The sequence below is a fragment of the Staurois parvus genome, unplaced genomic scaffold (genome assembly GCF_062004578.1).
Source record: "Staurois parvus isolate SC_StPar_1 unplaced genomic scaffold, SC_StPar_1.0 ptg001150l, whole genome shotgun sequence".
NCBI classification, from domain to species: Eukaryota; Metazoa; Chordata; class Amphibia; order Anura; family Ranidae; genus Staurois; species Staurois parvus.
This window is the reverse complement of record NW_028318946.1, coordinates 881,653-901,523: the sequence shown is the minus strand read 5'-3', so window position 1 is coordinate 901,523 and position 19,871 is coordinate 881,653. Positions and strand designations below refer to the sequence as shown.

General features: G+C 46.1%; 1 protein-coding gene across 2 annotated transcripts in view; it reads left to right on the top strand.

Annotated features, from left to right (window-relative positions):
• LOC149439169 (uncharacterized) overlaps positions 1 to 18,706 on the top strand; it is a 74,465-nt gene extending 55,759 nt beyond the window's left edge. The window contains exons 9-11 of one of the 2 annotated variants that reach the window (XM_089659354.1): positions 3,133 to 3,162; positions 5,584 to 5,613; positions 17,312 to 18,706. In XM_089659354.1, coding sequence (XP_089515480.1) covers positions 3,133 to 3,162; positions 5,584 to 5,613; positions 17,312 to 17,368 — 117 coding nt within the window. In that variant the 3' untranslated portion in view covers positions 17,369 to 18,706. The remainder of the gene's footprint in view (positions 1 to 3,132; positions 3,163 to 5,583; positions 5,614 to 17,311) is intronic. The other variant, XM_089659353.1, reaches the window with a different exon arrangement.
• Positions 18,707 to 19,871: the final 1,165 nt, after the last annotated feature.

Here is a 19,871-nt window from a genome sequence, read left to right as displayed (position 1 = left end):
TGGTCCAAATAAAGAACTGACTTCTCTAAGAAAGTTCCAAAGCTGAGTTCAGGCATAAAGATTTGTTTTTCCTTCAGCATTATGACGTTAAAGAGATGCAGTAATTTTGCTCATTTAGGGCGGAGTAACAATGTCTGCACATGGCCCACCCCCGTCATGGATACCTACACAGCCCATAACCCAACCCATACCCCACCGCATTCCTACATTGGCAGAACCCTTGCTAACTGCCAAGGGCTACTGGGTATGTGGGATCACGGGACCCCTACCAATGTGACGGTGGTCAGACACGAGCGGCCAATCACTCTGTATAATATGCAAAAAAGCACATTAACTGCCTGCCGACCATTTCAGTTCCCAGGTAATCCCCAATTACAAAAGTGCTTTTTCTCCTTCTAGTTCTCTGATCACTCACAAGCTCCACAGGAATGCGGCTTCAGATCACCAGGGACTTTCCACCTCTCCTCCAGTATATGGGGTAGGAACTTGATACACGGGAGGTTTAAAACAAAAATAAAACCAGAGAATCAAAACTCAGGTTTCTTTAAAACAATGGAAGAGGTATTACAAACCCCAGTTCTGGCATGCCTGACATGTTTTGTCCATTGACGTCATCTGATGGCGAATCATCACCATAGTCTGTATGATAGATTTTATTTCCTATGATTGCCAGCTCTGCTTAGTGGCCATATAGCCATGGTGTAGTGAAACACACTCACAAAACAAAACACCCAGTGCATAAAAAAAATTGAAGCACTTAAAAAAGTGCACAGACTGTACATATGGCCCTTCTCCAAAGAGAAAGGACCTTGGCCCTGATCCACTGGGAGGCTCTTGACAAGGACTGGGGTGCTCACTGGTCCACCCGGCCAAAACCAGGCTGACCCCTTCCTTCGGAAGGCCTGCCAAAGCAAGGCCAGCCCAAGTACTAGGTGGGGCCTCCCTGAAGAAGACCCTGGGCAAGGGGGAGAACCTGGCCAAATGGCCATGTGTCCTCCCCTCCAAGACCTTCGGGGCACGTCTGAGGACCTACACCCTACTAGTCGGGAAATGAGAAAACGCATACAGTGCTGTGAAAAAAGTGCAAGTGACACACAACAAAAACAGAGGAAGTGGATAAGTGCGTCAAAGTGCCAATGTGCAGGACCAGGTGCGGACTGACCATTCGAGTACTCAGGCACTGCCCGAGGGTCCGGGGTCAGTAGGGGGCCCCATAAAATGCCCCTGGTACCTTTTTATAGGCTTTTTTGGGTGTGTTTTGAGTGTGGGCAAGGACACAGGGGCCCCATGATCCCCAATTGCCCGGGGGCCCCATGAGTTGTCAGTCCGCCCCTGTGCTGGACAATGGTGGGCCTTGCAGCCATAAAGCTGTATTTTCCTGATTGAGAAATTTCAGGAAAATGCTATATCATGGCCATTAGATTTTTCTGAGGATCGCAGGCAATAGACATATTAGGGATTATACGTGACTATTGCACCAGAGATAGGCTCGTCCACTTCCCCATTACCACCATTACCGTTCCGCACCAACCCCCTTCCCCTTAACCAATTATACTAACAAAAGACATAACACCAATTTTGGAGTAAATGGCCAACATGGCCTTTTATTAACAACTCAAGTTACAATACACCAACCATTCCTTATAACAGAAACCCACAGAATTGTTGTTGGTCTTCGAAGGCACCCCAAAACGATCCGAAATGCACCTGCGGACAACCATATACACTAGGCCTCCAGCCGCAACCAACCAGCTCGGAGACAACCATACCGTCCGCAGTGCAGCACCACCAAATTCCAGTTAAACCTTGGTTAACTGGGAATGTCCCCGGGCATCCCATACCACGGATGGGTCCCACACCATTGTTGTTTACCTTCCAAATAAGAACCGCCTCCAAAGACCAACAACCGCCACCAACCATTCCTTATAACAGAAACCCACAGAATTGTTGTTGGTCTTCAAAGGCACCCCAAAACGATCCGAAATGCACCTGCGGACAACCATATACACTAGGCCTCCAGCCGCAACCAACCAGCTCGGAGACAACCATACCGTCCGCAGTGCAGCACCACCACCTTCCAGTTAAACCTCGGTTAACTGGGAATGTCCTCGGGCATCCCATACCACGGATGGGTCCCACACCATTGTTGTTTACCTTCCAAAGAAGAACCGCCTCCAAAGACCAACAACCGCCCATGAACCAACATAATCCCCCCCTCTACCTGGAGGGACCCAAAACTCACCCAAACAGGGAGGGCGGGAGGGAAGCTCACACTCTTGCTGTCCAGCTAACTGATGCCCCCTCACAGAACCTCCCACCCTAAGGTGCAGCAAAACCCCACCTACACCAACCTCTACCAATCAGCTACCCCCCACTATCAAAACAAATCCTCCTGGAGCTACCTTAACCCTTTCTGCTCTTCCTTCCCCCACTCTGGGCCTAGTCATGTATGCCCTGCGCTATTATTTTCTTTATTTCGCTACGGGCATTTCTTGATGGGTGTATAAATGCTTGAGGTAGTCATACAGCAATTTTTTAGAGCTCCATATAGTTGCAAAGACGTACAGTTTTATAAAACACATGCAAAAGTTGCAAAACCGGGTTGAAGTGTCAAGGTTTGTTTTTCCGCGGGAATAATGAGGTTAGAGATGTTGCCACTTTGTAAATTCAGGAAATAGTGAAAGTGTCTGCAAATGGATCACCACCCGCCAGGTGGATTATTTAATGAGCCAACCCATACCCCACCACCTTCTGCACCAGTAGAGTCTTTTAATGCCAGGCACTACTGGGTACAAAGAAGCAAATGACCACTACTAAGGTGACAGTGGCCAGGCCTGAATGGCCAATTGCCATCTCTGGACACTACCATGTGGGGGGAGCCATGTGCAAACACCGTCCCTTTACCCCGACTAGGTAAGTTCCCAATATGTAAAGTAGCATATCAACCTTTGTATTTCTAATTTACCTTGATTGGGTTTTTACAGTGAACCAAACTTTAGCTAATGGCAACCAAAGCTTTAGTAAATGAACTCCAGTCTCTTCTCTCTTGCTCTTTGAAACCCCCTGATTGCATCCATATATTTCCGCTTATCGAGAATTCTACAACTAACTCTCTTTTATTTCTGTTTTTAGATGAAAAAAACAAAACAAAACGCTTATGAGGTAAAAAATATTTTAGTAATTAATGCTGTTTCACTTTTCATTTTCTTCAATGTGCATATTTCTTGTTAAATCACTATTTATTTCCCGCTTTTTGTGAAATTTAAATAGTTTGTTTGGACCGAGGTGGTCCAAATGAAGAATTGACTTCTCTAAGACATGCAGCAGCTCTCAGCGCTGTATGGACCATTTGTAGCCTCAGCCACATACAGTATACAGTGCCGTCACTGCATGATGCCTCCAGTCACTCCCCCTGAGGATGTTTAGTGAGAATGCTGCTGTCAGGAATGGACTTGCCAATAATGGTGGGACTCACCTGCCTTGTGGGCTGCAGTACTAGGGCTGGCCAGCGGGTGCTCTCAGCAATCAGAGACTCAACCCTGCAGTCAGCCAAACACCTGAGGCTGATTGCAGGTGTATTTAAGGGATGGCCAGACCTGCAGTCTGTGCCTTGGTGTGTGTTTTTCCATGGGCCCCTGTATCTTGTTACCTGCATTCCTGTTTCTGTTCCTGTTCCTGCCTGACTGACTCGTTGCCAACCCTGCCTGATCCTGACCTCTGCTGACTTCTCCTGCTTGATCCCTGGCTTGTGACCCCGACCATTCTCTGCCTGACCCCCTGGACCTACCTGCCCATTAGTTGCTATACCCGGCTCGTGACCTGACTACTCTCTGCCTGCTCCTCCTGTTCCTACCTGCCCGATTGTTATTGACCCGGCCTGCCTGACCACGCTTGCATTGTATGTATTGTTATCTGTGGGTGGTTTGGTTCGTTTGCACTGTGTTATGTTTTAGTATTGCACTGCGTTTTGTATTGTTAGTATTAATAAATGATATTGTTTATAACATATCTGAAGCCTGCGTTTCCCTGCGTCAGTTCACATACCTCTGGTCACACCCGGAGCCCTGACAGCTGCAACTTAATTATTTCTGTTTCAGCGTTCATTTTCCTTGGCAAGCATGTTCCTTGGTAAATTATTTAATGTGTAGGCTGGCAAGACAAAGTGTGGTATTTGGTTCTTAATCATTGAGAGTAACCAATCAAAATTCACCTTTCCTTGTCATGACCATAGTACTGTTATGGCTTGTAGTATCTCACTGTAGCCCTTAGATCAGTGGTTCTCAACCTTCCTAATGCCGTGACCCTTTAATACAGTTCCTCATGTTGTGGTGACCCCCAATGTCTTGGAAATTCGCTTTAACGAATTTCTCCTTACCGTGAGTACTCGCAGTTGGATGCGCAGAAATCCCCCATAAAGCTGTGCGAATCTTGCTTACCACGACTGCAGCTAAACTACACGATTCCTGCCCATCCAACTGGGTTAGCTTCTGTTGAAATGTGGGGGATGGAGCTCCGTTACCCTAGAATGATCACACGACAATCTCAGGATGATGTTGGAATTCACATAGCGCCCGGCTTCAGACTCAGCCCTCGGTTTTATTACAAGCACACACATGCCCCCCACATGAATAAAGTCAATCCCCTCCCACCGAACAATGCAATGGGGAGTGCCTATACACAGGATGTACATTCCGATTGGAGCATAGTCTTTCCTATTGTCTATCACTGGTCCTCCCCCATGAGCCCTCTGATGTCAGCAGACTTCCTCCCCTTCCCCCCATGAGCCCTCTGAGGTCAGCAGACTTCCTGTCCTACTAGCTCCTATTGGTATGCAAATTCCTTGTACAAGCATTCCCTGGGAACACCAGTCTGTACCTGGATGGGCCCGATACGATCTTTATTAAAACACATCCATCCAGATACAGTTTCAAATTGGTAATGGGTTGTAAGATATGCATAAGCCTTCACGCGGGGTTCGTACTGCTTGGCGCCTTGCGGCACGAAGTCCATGTGGTACTATGCTGCTGATATGTGGATACAGGCCGTGGTGGTATACACGCCGGTCTATAAGCGCAGATCTGCCATCTCATCCATTACCGAGCTGAGTACTGTAATACATACATTGTACATGCGCATGGCCCAATTGCAGCCTTCAGAGCTTTAATTAAGCCACACGAGAGACATATGAATAACACTCATATATGACACATTTAAAGTTCAACCAACAATACAAAATTTCCATGACACCAACCATAAAATTATTTACCCAGTAATTATAATTCATGAGTGTCGTTTTACCTCCAATACTGCTGCTTTCAACACAGTAGCTGCTTTTAACAGAGTAGCTGCTTTCAACACAGCAGCTGCTTTCTACACAGTAGCTGCTCTTTACACATCGGAAATATGTGTTTTCTGATGGTCTTAGGGGACCCCTGTGAAAGGGTCGTTCGACCCCCAAAGGGGTCGTGACCCACAGGTTGAGAACCACTGCCTTAGAGGGTGATTTACTAACAAACATAGTTTATACAGTATTTCTCTTTACTGATGCTTCTACAGCTAATCCTTTATTATTTTTATTTTTAGATAAAGAAACCTATAGACGAAGAATGCGAGGTAAAAAATCAATTGTAGTCACTATCCTGTTTCATTGTTCGCTTTCTTCACATTCCTTGATAAATGATTTAGCTCGTAGGCTGATAAGACAAAGTGCGGTATTTAATTTTTAATAAGTGAGGGCAACCAATCAAAGTTCACCTTTCCCCATGACCTGTCCAATGTGGTGAGGTGAAGAAATCTAGTTGATTAATATGAATTACTGCCTAATCGGTTTAGATTCCTGATGCCATTTTTGTCTAGAATTCACCTGATTGTGGGTAGAACTTTTTTTATACTGTTTTTGAATACAATACTCAGGGTTGGTATCACCTACTTCATCAGTTTACATGCTACTACTGATTCTTGTCGTCAGCCATGCCTTCAAAGGGCACCCTGAAGGCTGTTTTGCAGGATGAGGCCTTACAGATTTTTTTTAACCAAGGAGCAAGGACTGCATAGCTCATTATTGGATTTACATATCTAGGGTGGCTGTGCTACACTTGGATAACTTATTTGTGGTTCACTTACTACATCCATTGTCATTCATACACGGACGGGTGTAACCCTAACATTTGAGGATTGGGCAGAACAAAAAAATCCCTATTTCCCTTAAGAAGCCTTCTCTGGGCAAAACTTGCCAGTAATCATTTGATGTAATATTTATGTTTTCATCAACACTTTATGGACCAAGCTGACACCACCATAGATTTGGTGCCATACTGAGTGTTGGAAATAAGCAGTGTTTATTTAGCCCGTTCGCTGCTAGGTCTATATTTCTTACAGTATAAAAAGTAGTATAAGCGCCTTAGTAATATTCAACAAGGTGCTATGCACAGAAAAACGGTACCAATGACCTATGGAGAAGACAATGTATATGAAGAGTGCAGCGCTTATAAACAACAGGTGAACAAAAGAGAACAGTAAAGTCCTTAATAAAAGAATTATAGAATAGTCCAGCAAATATATAGATGAATATAAAAAATTGAGGTGACTTGGGTATCCGTGTGGTAGTGGTAATGAAATGCGCACTCACCGGACGCGCATATTAAATGCGCCTTATGTGTGATTATCCTGATGCTAGGTAATAGGTGGTCCTCCCTCTATGGGGTCCGACATAGGTGGTCCTCTTCCTCAAAGGGGTCCCCCTGTGTAAACCTGATGGGTGCTGTCCCTCCGGATAGTCTGGGTAGTGGGTGGTATTCCTTCCTTAGAGTGGATCTGTGTACTAGAACACTCCCCCAGGGGGTGACAAAAACACTCCCATAGTGTAGCAGGTTGTGAAGGCTTTTATTATTAAAGATACATCAGAGTACATCTGGGTAAATTAGGTAAAAATCGTTGCAGACAGTAGGTTGAAAAAGCACTGACCAGCTGGTATGTTAAAATGGCCGCCGGAGCTCCACGTTGCTCCGGCGGCGTGACGTCACGGCGTGGTGTGGATCCTCCTGACGCGTTCCTTTGAGGAAGAGGACCACCTACCTCAGACCCCATAGAGGGAGGACCACCTCTTACCTAGCATCAGGATAATCACACATAAGGCGCATTTAATATGCGCGTCCGGTGAGTGCGCATTTCATTACCACTACCACACGGATACCCAAGTCACCTCAATTTTTTATATTCATCTATATATTTGCTGGACTATTCTATAATTCTATTATTAAGGACTTTACTGTTCTCTTTTGTTCACCTGTTGTTTATAAGCGCTGCACTCTTTATATACATTGTATTTCTTACGCACCTGACTGTGGGGAGTTTTACACACAATCCAGTGGCTTCAACCACCGAGATTGTGTATAAAACTGACAAGCGCTCCTGCTTGTCAGGTGAAAGCAGTTGGATGGCTGCGCTACCTGGAGCCTGGCTCCTCCCAGACCTAGGGAACCCCTCCCAGGCACCAACAGTCTCCTCAGCACTACATCTTCCACCTGACTCGCCTGTCAGCCTGACCCTCCCATATTTATGGGCTGGTCTACCACTCTACCAGGGCCTCCAAACCTGGGATTGGCCAGACTCCCATTAACATGCAGATTAGGTCTACACCCCTTCCAGCTTATTGACTTCTGGAAGGTTCCATGGCCCTCCAGAGCCAGGAGAAGGCAATAGAGCCACAACCTGTTGAGTCACCTAGCTGACCTACAGTAACCCCACCTCAATCGCAGACTCAGTTACCATGAGCCATAAACAATGCTTTTTCCTGCAATACACTACACTATTCTAGTAGTACACTAGAGGGTGCTACATTGGTGTGACTCAAAAAGTGGAGAGATAAAAATCCAAATCTGACACATTCCACACAAAACTCCAAAAATGGACTGGACAAAATTATTGGCACCCTCAATTTAATATTTGGTAGCACACCCCTTGAAAAAGTAACTGAAATCAATGGCTTCCTGTAACAGTCAATGAGTTTCTTCCACCTCTCTACTGGAATTTTGGAGCGCTCTTCTTTCACCAACTGCTCCAGGTCTCTGTGATTGGAAGGGTTCCTTTTCCCAGCTGCTGTTTTGAGATCCCTCCATGGGAGCTCTATGGGATTGAGATCTGGACTCAATGCTGGCCAGTTCAGTCCTCTGCAGCGCTTTGTCTGAAACCATTTCTGGGGCCTTTTTAACATGTGCTTTGGGCCATCGTCCTGCTGGAAGACCCATGACCTCTGACGGAGACCCAACTTTCTGACACCGGGCCCTACATTTTACCCCAGAAATCTTTGGAAGTCTTCAGATTTCATAATGCCATTCAACACGGTCAAGACATCCAGTGCCTGAAGCAGCAAAGCAACCCCAAAACATCAGTGACCCCCCTCCATGGGTGACTGCAGGGACTGCGTTCTTTTCTTTAAAGGTCTCATTTCTTTTCCTGAAACCAGTAGAATGATGGACTTTATCAAAAATCTGTTGTTTTGTTTCGTATGTCCACAGCACATTCTCCCAAAAGGATTTTGGCTTCCTCAGGCAAACTCTAATCTGGCTTTTTTATGTGTCTGTGTCAGCAGTGGGGTCCTCCTGGGTCTCCCTTTTCATTCAGATGGTGATGTAAAGTGCGAACTGACACAGATGTACCCTGTGCCTGAAGGTCACCTTGAATTTGTCTGGAAGTTGATTGAGGTTTTTTATCTACCATTCGAACAATCCTTTTATTTAATCTCTGATCAATTTTTCCTTTTCATCCACGTCCAGGGAGATTAGCTACAGTGCCATGGGCTGTAAACTTCTTGACAATGTTGCGCACAGTGGACACAGGAACATTAAGATTTCTAGAGATGGACTTGTAACCTTGAAATTGTCCATGCCTTGCCACAATTTTTTTTCTCAAATCCTCAGACAATTCTTTGCTGCTCTTCTTCATGCTCCATGTGGCCCACAGAGACACCCAACAGAAAGGTTGAGTCACTTTTTCACCATTTTAACAGGTTGCCGGTGTGAGTTCTATATTGTCAGCACCTGGACATGGATACAGGGGAGTTTAATGACAAATACAGGAGCATCACAAACTTTGAATGCAATTATTTCTTACAATTTTGAGAAGGTACCACTCATTTTGTCCAGTCCATTCTGGGGGTTCTGCGTGGAATGTGTCAGATTTGGCGTTTTTGTTTCTCCACTTTTTTTGTGTCACCAATACAATCAAAAGGAATAAACATGAGAATGCAGAAGCATTTTGTCATTGCAATGATTTTCTGGGTAAAGTGGGGAATTATCTGACAGAAATGCAGGGGGGGGCAATATTTTTGGTTAGCACTTCCACCTGGCAATGCTCGGGTTGTTGGTTCGAATCCCAGCCACTGCACCACCTACCTGAAGTTTCCATGTTCTCTCTGTGCCTGCGTGGGTTTCCTCTAGGTACTCTGGTTTCCTCCCACACTCCAAAGACATGCTGGTAGGTAAATTGGCTCCTGTCTAAATTGGCACTTATATGTGTATGTATGAATGTGAGTTGGGGACCTTAGATTGTACGCTCCTCGGGGGTTAGGGACCTTAGATTGTACACCCCTTGAGGGTTAGGGACCTTAGCTTGTACGCGCCTTGAGGGTTAGGGACCTTAGATTGTACTCCCCTTGAGGGTTAGGGACCTTAGATTGTACACCCCTTGAGGGTTAGGGACCTTAGATTGTACACCCCTTGAGGGTTAGGGACCTTAGATTGTACGCCCCTTGAGGGTTAGGGACCTTAGATTGTACGCCCCTTGAGGGTTAGGGACCTTAGATTGTACTCCCCTTGAGGGTTAGGGACCTTAGATTGTACGCCCCTTGAGGGTTAGGGACCTTAGATTGTACGCCCCTTGAGGGTTAGGGACCTTAGATTGTACACCCCTTGAGGGTTAGGGACTGATGTGAATGTACAATATATATGTAAAGCGCTTTGTAAATTGGCAGTGCTATATAAGTACCTGAAATAAATATATACTGTACAGTCCTTTATGTAAAAGAACTATTCCTTAAAATATAATACCTCAATTGAGTTAAAGGATTCAGTTCTTGTTTAAGGGAGAAGTTGCTTTATGTCGTTTACATAAAGTGGGAAGAAGAGCTTTACAGTTATGTGTCATCATGGTTTATTCACAAGAATGGGGAAACATTGAGTTAAACGTCTGGGTGATGATCAAGGAGTGGACATCACAGCTAACCTTTATTGTTAAGAAGTAAAGAGTGTGCAACAAGTAACTCTTCCTGGTGTGTGAGGAGGGTGGTGTATTTAGATTTTGTGTTGCACTAGGCAACACAAAAATTGGGCGCCTCTCCTCCCCCCCAATGAGAGAGCGAGATAGTTCAATGAGTGTGTGTATATATGATGCTCTCCCCCTCTCTCCTTTTCTCCTTCTCTCCTCCTCTCCTTCTCTCCTCCTCTCCTCCTCTCCTTCTCTCCTTCTCATCTCCTCTCCTTCTCTCCTTCTCTCTCTTCTCCTTCTCTCTCTTCTCCTCTCTCTTCCCCTTCTCTCTCTTCCCCTTCTCTCTCTCTCCTCTCCTCATGTACCTCCTCTTCACTCAGCTGCCTGAGGGAATCCCTGGCCAAGAAGTCCCAGAAGCTACCACTTTAAATGAAAGCGGTCCCAGATGGGGGCTAGTCAGGTTTCCCACCCAAACGCCCTTTCCCCTTATCTGGCCCAGGGGGTGTGGGCTTACTCACCAAGTTTCTCCTGCAAGCTTGTGAGTTGGTGGCTGCTTTCAGGCTTCATGCTGGGCTGGCTCCTTCCCTTCTTTCCAGGATGTCCTCTCTCAGGGGACAGAGAGGCTGAGAGACCCTCCTTTCCAGCTCCTCCACCTGTAGGTAGGCCCCTCTCCTGGAACCCCTCCCAGGCTCCATGCTCCATTCTGCTCAGTCCATCTTCCACCCGAACTCTCCTGCATCTTAGGGGCTGTCCTGACCCCATGCGAAGCCTCCTGCTTTGGGATTGGTCAGGATCCCTTGAGAGTGCAGACCAGCACTCTTCACTCCAGCCCACTGAATTCTAGAGACTTTTCCAAGTCTATAGATCAGGGGAAAGTTCCAGAGCTGGCTCCTTCCCTGCTTCCCAGGCTGTCCTCTCTCAGGGGACAGTGAGGCTGAGAGACCCTTCTTTCCAGCTCCTCCACCTGTAGGTAGGCCCCTCTCCTGGAACCCCTCCCAGGCTCCATGCACCATTCTGCTTAGTTCATCTTCCACACGAACTCTCCTGCTGCTTAGGGGCTGTCCTGACCCCATGCGAAGCCTCCTGCTTTGGGATTGGTCAGGATCCCTTGAGAGGGCAGACCAGCACTTTTCACTCCCACCCACTGAATTCTAGAGACTTCTCCAAATCTATAGATCAGGGGAAAGTTCCAGAGCTGGCTCCTTCCCTGCTTCCCAGGCTGTCCTCTCTCAGGGGAGAGTGAGGCTGAGAGACCCTTCTTTCCAGCTCCTCCATCTGTAGGTAGGCCCCTCTCCTGGAACCCCTCCCAGGCTCCATGCACCATTCTGCTTAGTCCATCTTCCACCCGAACTCTCCTGCTGCTTAGGGGCTGTCCTGACCCCATGCGAAGCCTCCTGCTTTGGGATTGGTCAGGATCCCTTGAGAGTGCAGACCAGCACTCTTCACTCCAGCCCACTGAATTCCAGAGACTTTTCCAAGTCTATAGATCAGGGGAAAGTTCCAGAGCTGGCTCCTTCCCTGCTTCCCAGGCTGTCCTCTCCCAGGGGACAGTGAGGCTGAGAGACCCTCCTTTCCAGCTCCTCCACCTGTAGGTAGGCCCCTCTCCTGGAACCCCTCCCAGGCTCCATGCACCATTCTGCTCAGTCCATCTTCCACACGAACTCTCCTGCTGCTTAGGGGCTGTCCTGACCCCATGCGAAGCCTCCTGCTTTGGGATTGGTCAGGATCCCTTGAGAGTGCAGACCAGCACTCTTCACTCCAGCCCACTGAATTCTAGAGACTTTTCCAAGTCTATAGATCAGGGGAAAGTTCCAGAGCTGGCTCCTTCCCTGCTTCCCAGGCTGTCCTCTCTCAGGGGACAGTGAGGCTGAGAGACCCTTCTTTCCAGCTCCTCCACCTGTAGGTAGGCCCCTCTCCTGGAACCCCTCCCAGGCTCCATGCACCATTCTGCTCAGTCCATCTTCCATCCGAACTCTCCTGCTGCTTAGGGGCTGTCCTGACCCCTTGCGAAGCCTCCTGCTTTGGGATTGGTCAGGATCCATTGAGAGTGCAGACCAGCACTCTTCACTCCCACCCACTGAATTCTAGAGACTTCTCCAAATCTATAGATCAGGGGAAAGTTCCAGAGAGATAGTCTACAGAGCCTTTTAGCCCTGACCAAAATTTGACCCCCTTTGACTATTCCTCCAGGCTGCTACTCAGCCTCTAAAAAAACGATCATCTAGCTCTCCCTAGCTATGTAGGAGGGTGCTACATTTACAAATACAAACCAAAATGCCAGACTCGAATTTCTGTTGGTCTATAGACACTTGTGTTGCAGCATCAGTTAACTAACCACCTCTACACCTTTAGTAAATTAAATCTAGTTTCTTTTTTCTTGTCTTCTTGTATCAATATATTTCTGTTTAATGAGAATTCTACAACTAATCCTTTATTTTTTCTGTTTTTAGTTATAAATCCTAAATATAAGAATTATTTTTAGCAACTTTCCTGTTTCTCTGTTCATTTTCCTCGATGTGCACATTCCTTGATGAATTATTTAATGTTTAAGCAGGGTACACACTAGAAGTTTTTTTTCAGTTGTTGTTCAACCCAGCGGGCTGCCAGCACTGATCGGATGCTGGTCGAATGCGGTTTTCCAGCAAGCCCTTTTGAAAGAAGTCTGGCATACAGTGGGTCAAAAAAGTATTTAGTCAGCCACCAATTGTGCAAGTTCTCCCACTTACAAAGATGAGAGAGGCCTGTAATTGGCATCATAGGTAGACCTCAACTATGAGAGACAAAATGAGAAAACAAATCCAGACAATCACATTGGCTGATCTGGAAAGAATTTGCAAATTATGGTGGAAAATAAGTATTTGGTGAATATAAAAAGTTCCTCTCAATACTTTGTTATATATCCTTTGTTGGCAATGACAGAGGTCAGACGTTTCCTGTAAGTCTTCACAAGGTTGGCACACACTGTTGCTGGTATGTTGGCCCATCCTCCATGCAGATCTCCTCTAGAGCAGTGATGTTTTGGGGCTGTCGCTGGGCAACACGGACTTTCAACTCCCTCCAAGGGTTTTCTATGGGGTTGAGATCTGGAGACTGGCTAGGCCACTCCAGGACCTTGAAATGCTTCTTACGAAGCCACTCCTTCGTTGCCCGGGCGGTATGTTTGGGATCATTGTCATGTTGGAAGACCCAGCCACGTTTCATCTTCAATGCCCTTGCTGATGGAAGGAGGTTTGCACTCAAAATCTCACGATACGTGGCCCCATTCATTCTGTCCTGTACTTGGATCAGTCGTCCTGGTCCCTTTGCAGAGAAACAGCCCCAAAGCATGATGTTGCCACCCCCATGCTTCACAGTAGGTATGGTGTTCTTTGGATGCAACTCAGCATTCTCTCTCCTCCAAACACGACGAGTTGTGTTTCTACCAAACAGTTCTATTTTGGTTTCATCTGACCATATGACATTCTCCCAATCCTCTTCTGGATCATCCAAATGCTCTCTAGCAAACTTCAGACGGGCCGAGACATGTACTGGCTTAAGCAGGGGGACACGTCTGGCACTGCAGGATCTGAGTCCCTGGCGGCGTAGTATGTTACTGATGGTAGCCTTTGTTACGTTGGTCCCAGCTCTCTGCAGGTCATTCACTAGGTCCCCGCCGTGTGGTCCTGGGATATTTGCTCATCGTTCTTGTGATCATTTTGACCCCACGAGGTGAGATCTTGCGTGGAGCCCCAGATCGAGGGAGATTATCAGTGGTCTTGCATGTCTTCCATTTTCTAATTATTGCTCCCACAGTTGATTTGTTCACACCAAGCTGCTTGCCTATTGCAGATTCAGTCTTCCCAACCTGGTGCAGGTCTACAATTTTGTTTCTGGTGTCCTGCAACAGCTCTTTGGTCTTCACCATAGTGGAGTTTGGAGTGTGACTGTTTGAGGTTGTGGACAGGTGTCTTTTATACTGATAACAAGTTCAAACAGGTGCCATTGATACAGGTAATGAGTGCAGGACAGAGGAGCCTCTTAAAGAAGAAGGTACAGGTCTGTGAGAGCCAGTAAATCTTGCTTGTTTGTAGGTGACCAAATACTTATTTTCCACCATAATTTGCAAATAAATTCTTTCCAGATCAGCCAATGTGATTGTCTGGATTTGTTTTCTCATTTTGTCTCCCATAGTTGAGGTCTACCTATGATGTCAATTACAGGCCTCTCTCATCTTTGTAAGTGGGAGAACTTGTACAATTGGTGGCTGACTAAATACTTTTTTGCCCCACTGTAAGATCAGCTTCAGTAGAGCAGACAGCTGTACACAGGGGCCGAAAGTGGGACGGTGTCTGCCGTACCGACTACTTTCGGATGATTTTTGTCCCGTGTGTACCCTGTCTATAAACACTTGTTCTACAGTCTTCTGACCATCACCTTTCCAGGTACCAACAGGCAACAGCAATCACCCCATGCTCTATCATCCCTCTGGAACACTGGATTACAGCTTCAAATCTCCTGGGACTTTCCACCTCTCCTCCAGCATATTGGGCATGAACTTGAAACACAGTTAGGCTACGTTCACACTAGCCTTGCTTTCAAGCGGCAGAGAGGCGTTTGGGAGGCGTTTTTACCGCTTCCCAAATACCTCTGCCAATTCTGCACATTACAGCACATGGTGCTGTTCTAACGGGAGCGTTTGCGTCGCAGCAAAACGGACGCCTCTGGTCGAGTCAGGAGGCGTTGAAGCCTCCTATTCTAGTCTATGGTGCCGCTATAGGGGCATTTGGCAAGCGTTGGTAAAACAGCCCAAGTGTGAACGAGCCCTTAAGGAATTTAAAACGAAAATAAAACCAGCATAATGTAACTCTTATTTATTTAAAACAAAGTAAAAATGATTACCAATGCTGGGGTTAGCACGCCTGATGTGTTTCATCCATTGATTTTATCTGACGCATCTGGTGATGTCAATAGGGGAAATATGTCCAGCATGATAGAACTGGTGTTTAGAATAGTTTTCACTTGAATTAAAATTTTTTCCAAAGCCATGAATTGGAACGTTGATACTGAGCCAGGTCTTTTCATCCATCATGAGCATTTGACCTCATAAATAGTGACCAGTTCCATACATGGTTTGACCAGTTTGGTGTGAAAGAACGCAAGTGGCCTACACAGAGCCCTGACCTCAATCCTACTGAACTGGATGAGCCAGGTCTTCTCATCCAACATCATTACTTACTCACAAATGCTCTTTTTTTTATATATACAGCTTCTTGAAAAAGTATTCACTCCCCTTTTAATTTTCCACATTTTGTCATGTTACAACCAAAAACGTAAATGCAGGGGCGGACTGACAACTCATGGGGCCCCGGGGCAATTGGGGATCATTTGGCATTATTCCTTCCACTGACACCAATGATAGGACATTAATCCCCCCACTGAGAGCAATGATGGGGCACTATTCCTCCCACTGACACCAATGATGGGGCACTATTCCTCCCACTGACACCAATGATGGGACACTATTCCTCCCACTGACACCAATGATGGGGCACTATTCCTCCCACTGACACCAATGATAGGACATTAATCCCCCCACTGACACCAATGATGGGGCACTATTCCTCCCACTGACACCAATGATGGGGCACTATTCCTCCCACTGACTCCAATGATGGGGCACTATTCCTCCCACTGACACCAATGATGGGGCACTATTCCTCCCACTGATACCAATGATGGGACACTATTCCTCCCACTGACACCAATGATGGGGCACTATTCCTCCCACTTATACCAATGATGGGACACTATTCCTCCCACTGACACCAATGATGGGGCACTATTCCTCCCACTTATACCAATGATGGGACACTATTCCTCCCACTGACACCAATGATGGGACACTATTCCTCCCACTGACACCAATGATGGGGCACTATTCCTCCCACTGATACCAATGATGAGGCACTATTCCTCCCACTGACACCAATGATGGGACACTATTCATCCCACTGACACCAATGATGGGGCACTATTCCTCCCACTGACACCAATGATAGGACATTAATCCCCCCACTGACAGCAATGATGGGGCACTATTCCTCCCACTGACACCAATGATAGGACATTAATCCCCCCACTGACAGCAATGATGGGGCACTATTCCTCCCACTGACACCAATGATGGGGCACTATTCCTCCCACTGACACTAATGATGGGGCACTATTCCTCCCACTGATACCAATGATGGGGCACTATTCCTCCCACTGACACCAATGATGGGACACTATTCCTCCCACTGATACCAATGATGGGGCACTATTCCTCCCACTGATACCAATGATGGAGCACTATTCCTCCCACTGACACCAATGATGGGGCACTATTCCTCCCACTGACACCAATGATGGGGCACTGGACTGACAACTCATGGGGCCCCCGGGCAATTGGGGATCATGGGGCCCCTGTGTCCTTGCCCACACTCAAATCACACCCAAAAAAGCCTATAAAAGGTACCAGGGGCATTTTATAGGGCCCCCTACTGACCCCGGGCCCTCGGGCAGTGCCCGAGTGCTCGAATGGTCAGTCCACCCCTGCGTAAATGTATTTTATTGGGATTTTATGTGATAGACCAACATAAAGTGGCACATCATTGTGAAGTGGAAGGAAAATGGTTTTCAACATTTTTTACAATGAAGTATGTGAAACGTGTGGTGGCATTTGTATTCGGCCCCCCTGAGTCAATACTTTGTAGGACCCCCTTTCACTGCAATTCCAACTGCAGGTCTTTTTGGGGACGTCTCTACCAGCTTTGCACATCTAGAGAGGGACATTTCTGCCCATTCTACTTTGCAGAATAGCTCAAGCTCTGTCAGATTCGATGGAGAACGTCTGTGAACCCAATTTTCAAGTCTTGCCACAGATTCTCAGTTGGATTTAGGTCTGGACTGTGACTGGGCCATTCTAACACATGAAGATGCTTTGATATAAACCATACCATTGTAGCTCTGGTTGGATGTTTCTGGTTGTTGTCCTGCTGGAAGGTGAACCTAGATATATACAGTAATCATTATTCTATAATCTTCAATTTTTTTTGTACTTGTATTTTAATCCATTTATCTCTTTTAGATGATTCAAAAAAAACAAATTAAGACTGATACAGACCGCAAGAATTTGACTTTATAGAAGGAATTTGAGATAGCCAGAGTACAACAGAATTTCTTATGAACTATTATAACATGAAGTAACACATGTCTAGCATTATATAGAGTAAAAAAAATGCCCTACGTTGGCAGCACAGCCATGGAGCAGGAACCACCTATCCAAAGACTACCACCGAGGAAACATTGAACTTCATTATTGACTAGGATGTGGACTGTGATGCGATCTCCTACAAGAAGTATTCCAGTATATGTTCTTTGATTTTTTTTGGTATAAAAGACGTTTGGTGTTCCAGAATCAATACCAGAGACCAGGGAACTAGAGAGAAGGAGGTCTTGTGAGGAGCGGAGTGTGCGTGTTGGGCGGTACTTGGATATTAGGTCAGTGATGTAGTTCGGGGCAGTATGGTGGACGGCTTTGTACGTCAGTGTTAGGATTTTGAATTTGATCCATTGCGCAATCGGAAGCCAATGGAGGGATTGGCAGAGGGGGGTGGCGGAGACAGAGCGGTTGGAAAGGTGAATGAGTCTGGCAGCCGTATTCAGGATGGACTGAAGCGGGGATAGCCAGCGGCGAGGCAGGCCAGTGAGGAGGGAGTTGCAGTAGTCGAGTCGTGATATGATGAGGGAGTGGATGAGCTGTTTAGTGGTTTCTGGGGTTAGGAACGTGCGGATTTTGGCGATGTTGCGGAGGTGGAGTCTGCACGAGTTTGTTACAGATTGGACTTGGGGCTGGAAGGATAGGTTGGAGTCCAGAATGACACCCAGTACTCTGGCCTGTGGGGCGGGTTTGATGGTGGCATTGTTGGATGTGATGGAGAAGTCAATGGGGGGTGGTGTCCGGGCTGGGGGGAAGACAAGAAACTCGGTTTTGGAGAGGTTCAGTTTAAGGAAGTGGAGCGACATCCAGTCTGATATGTCGCTCAGTAGGTGTGTGATTCGGGCAGAGACCGAGGGGGTGAGGTGGGGGGTTGAGAGATAGATTTGTGTGTCGTCGGCATAGAGGTGGTAGTTGAAGCCGTGAGAGTATATGAGTTGGCCAAGGGAGGAGGTGTAGATGGAGAAGAGAAGGGGCCCGAGGACGGAGCCTTGAGGGACCCCAACAGAGAGGGGGAGTGAGGGGGAGATATGTCGCTTAGTAGGAGATCATATCCCCCCTTATGTATTATACATGGAGATCATATCCCCCCTCATGTATTATACATGGAGATCATATCCCCCCTTATGTATTATACATGGAGATCATATCCCCCCTTATGTATTATACATGGAGATCATATCCCCCTTATGTATTATACATGGAGATCATATCCCCCCTTATGTATTATACATGGAGATCATATCCCCCTTATGTATTATACATGGAGATCATATCCCCTTATGTATTATACATGGAGATCATATCCCCCCCTTATGTATTATACATGGTGATCATACCCCCCTTATGTATTATACATGGAGATCATATCCCCCCTTATGTATTATACATGGAGATCATATCCCCCCTTATGTATTATACATAGAGATCATATCCCCCCCTTATGTATTATACATGGAGATCATATCCCCCCTTATGTATTATACATAGAGATCATATCCCCCCTTATGTATTATACATGGAGATCATACCCCCCCTTATGTATTATACATGGAGATCATATCCCCCTTATGTATTATACATGGAGATCATATCCCCCTTATGTATTATACATGGTGATCATATCCCCCCTTATGTATTATACATGGAGATCATATCCCCCCTTATGTATTATACATGGTGATCATATCCCCCTTATGTATTATACATGGAGATCATATCCCCCCCTTATGTATTATACATGGTGATCATATCCCCCCCTATGTATTATACATGGAGATCATATCCCCCCCTTATGTATTATACATGGTGATCATATCCCCCCTTATATATTATACATAGAGATCATATCCCTCTTATGTATTATACATGGAGATCATATCCCCCCTTATGTATTATACATGGTGATCATATCCCCCCTTATGTATTATACATGGAGATCATATCCCCCCCTTATGTATTATACATGGTGATCATATCCCCCCTTATGTATTATACATGGTGATCATATCCCCCCCTATGTATTATACATGGAGATCATATCCCCCCTTATGTATTATACATGGAGATTATATCCCCCCTTATGTATTATACATGGAGATCATACCCCCCCTTATGTATTATACATGGAGATCATATCCCCCCCTTATGTATTATACATGGAGATCATATCCCCCTTATGTATTATACATGGAGATCATATCCCCCCTTATGTATTATACATGGTGATCATATCCCCCCTTATGTATTATACATGGTGATCATATCCCCCCCTATGTATTATACATGGAGATCATATCCCCCCTTATGTATTATACATGGTGATCATATCCCCCCTTATGTATTATACATGGAGATCATATCCCCCCTTATGTATTATACATGGAGATCATATCCCCCCCTATGTATTATACATGGAGATCATATCCCC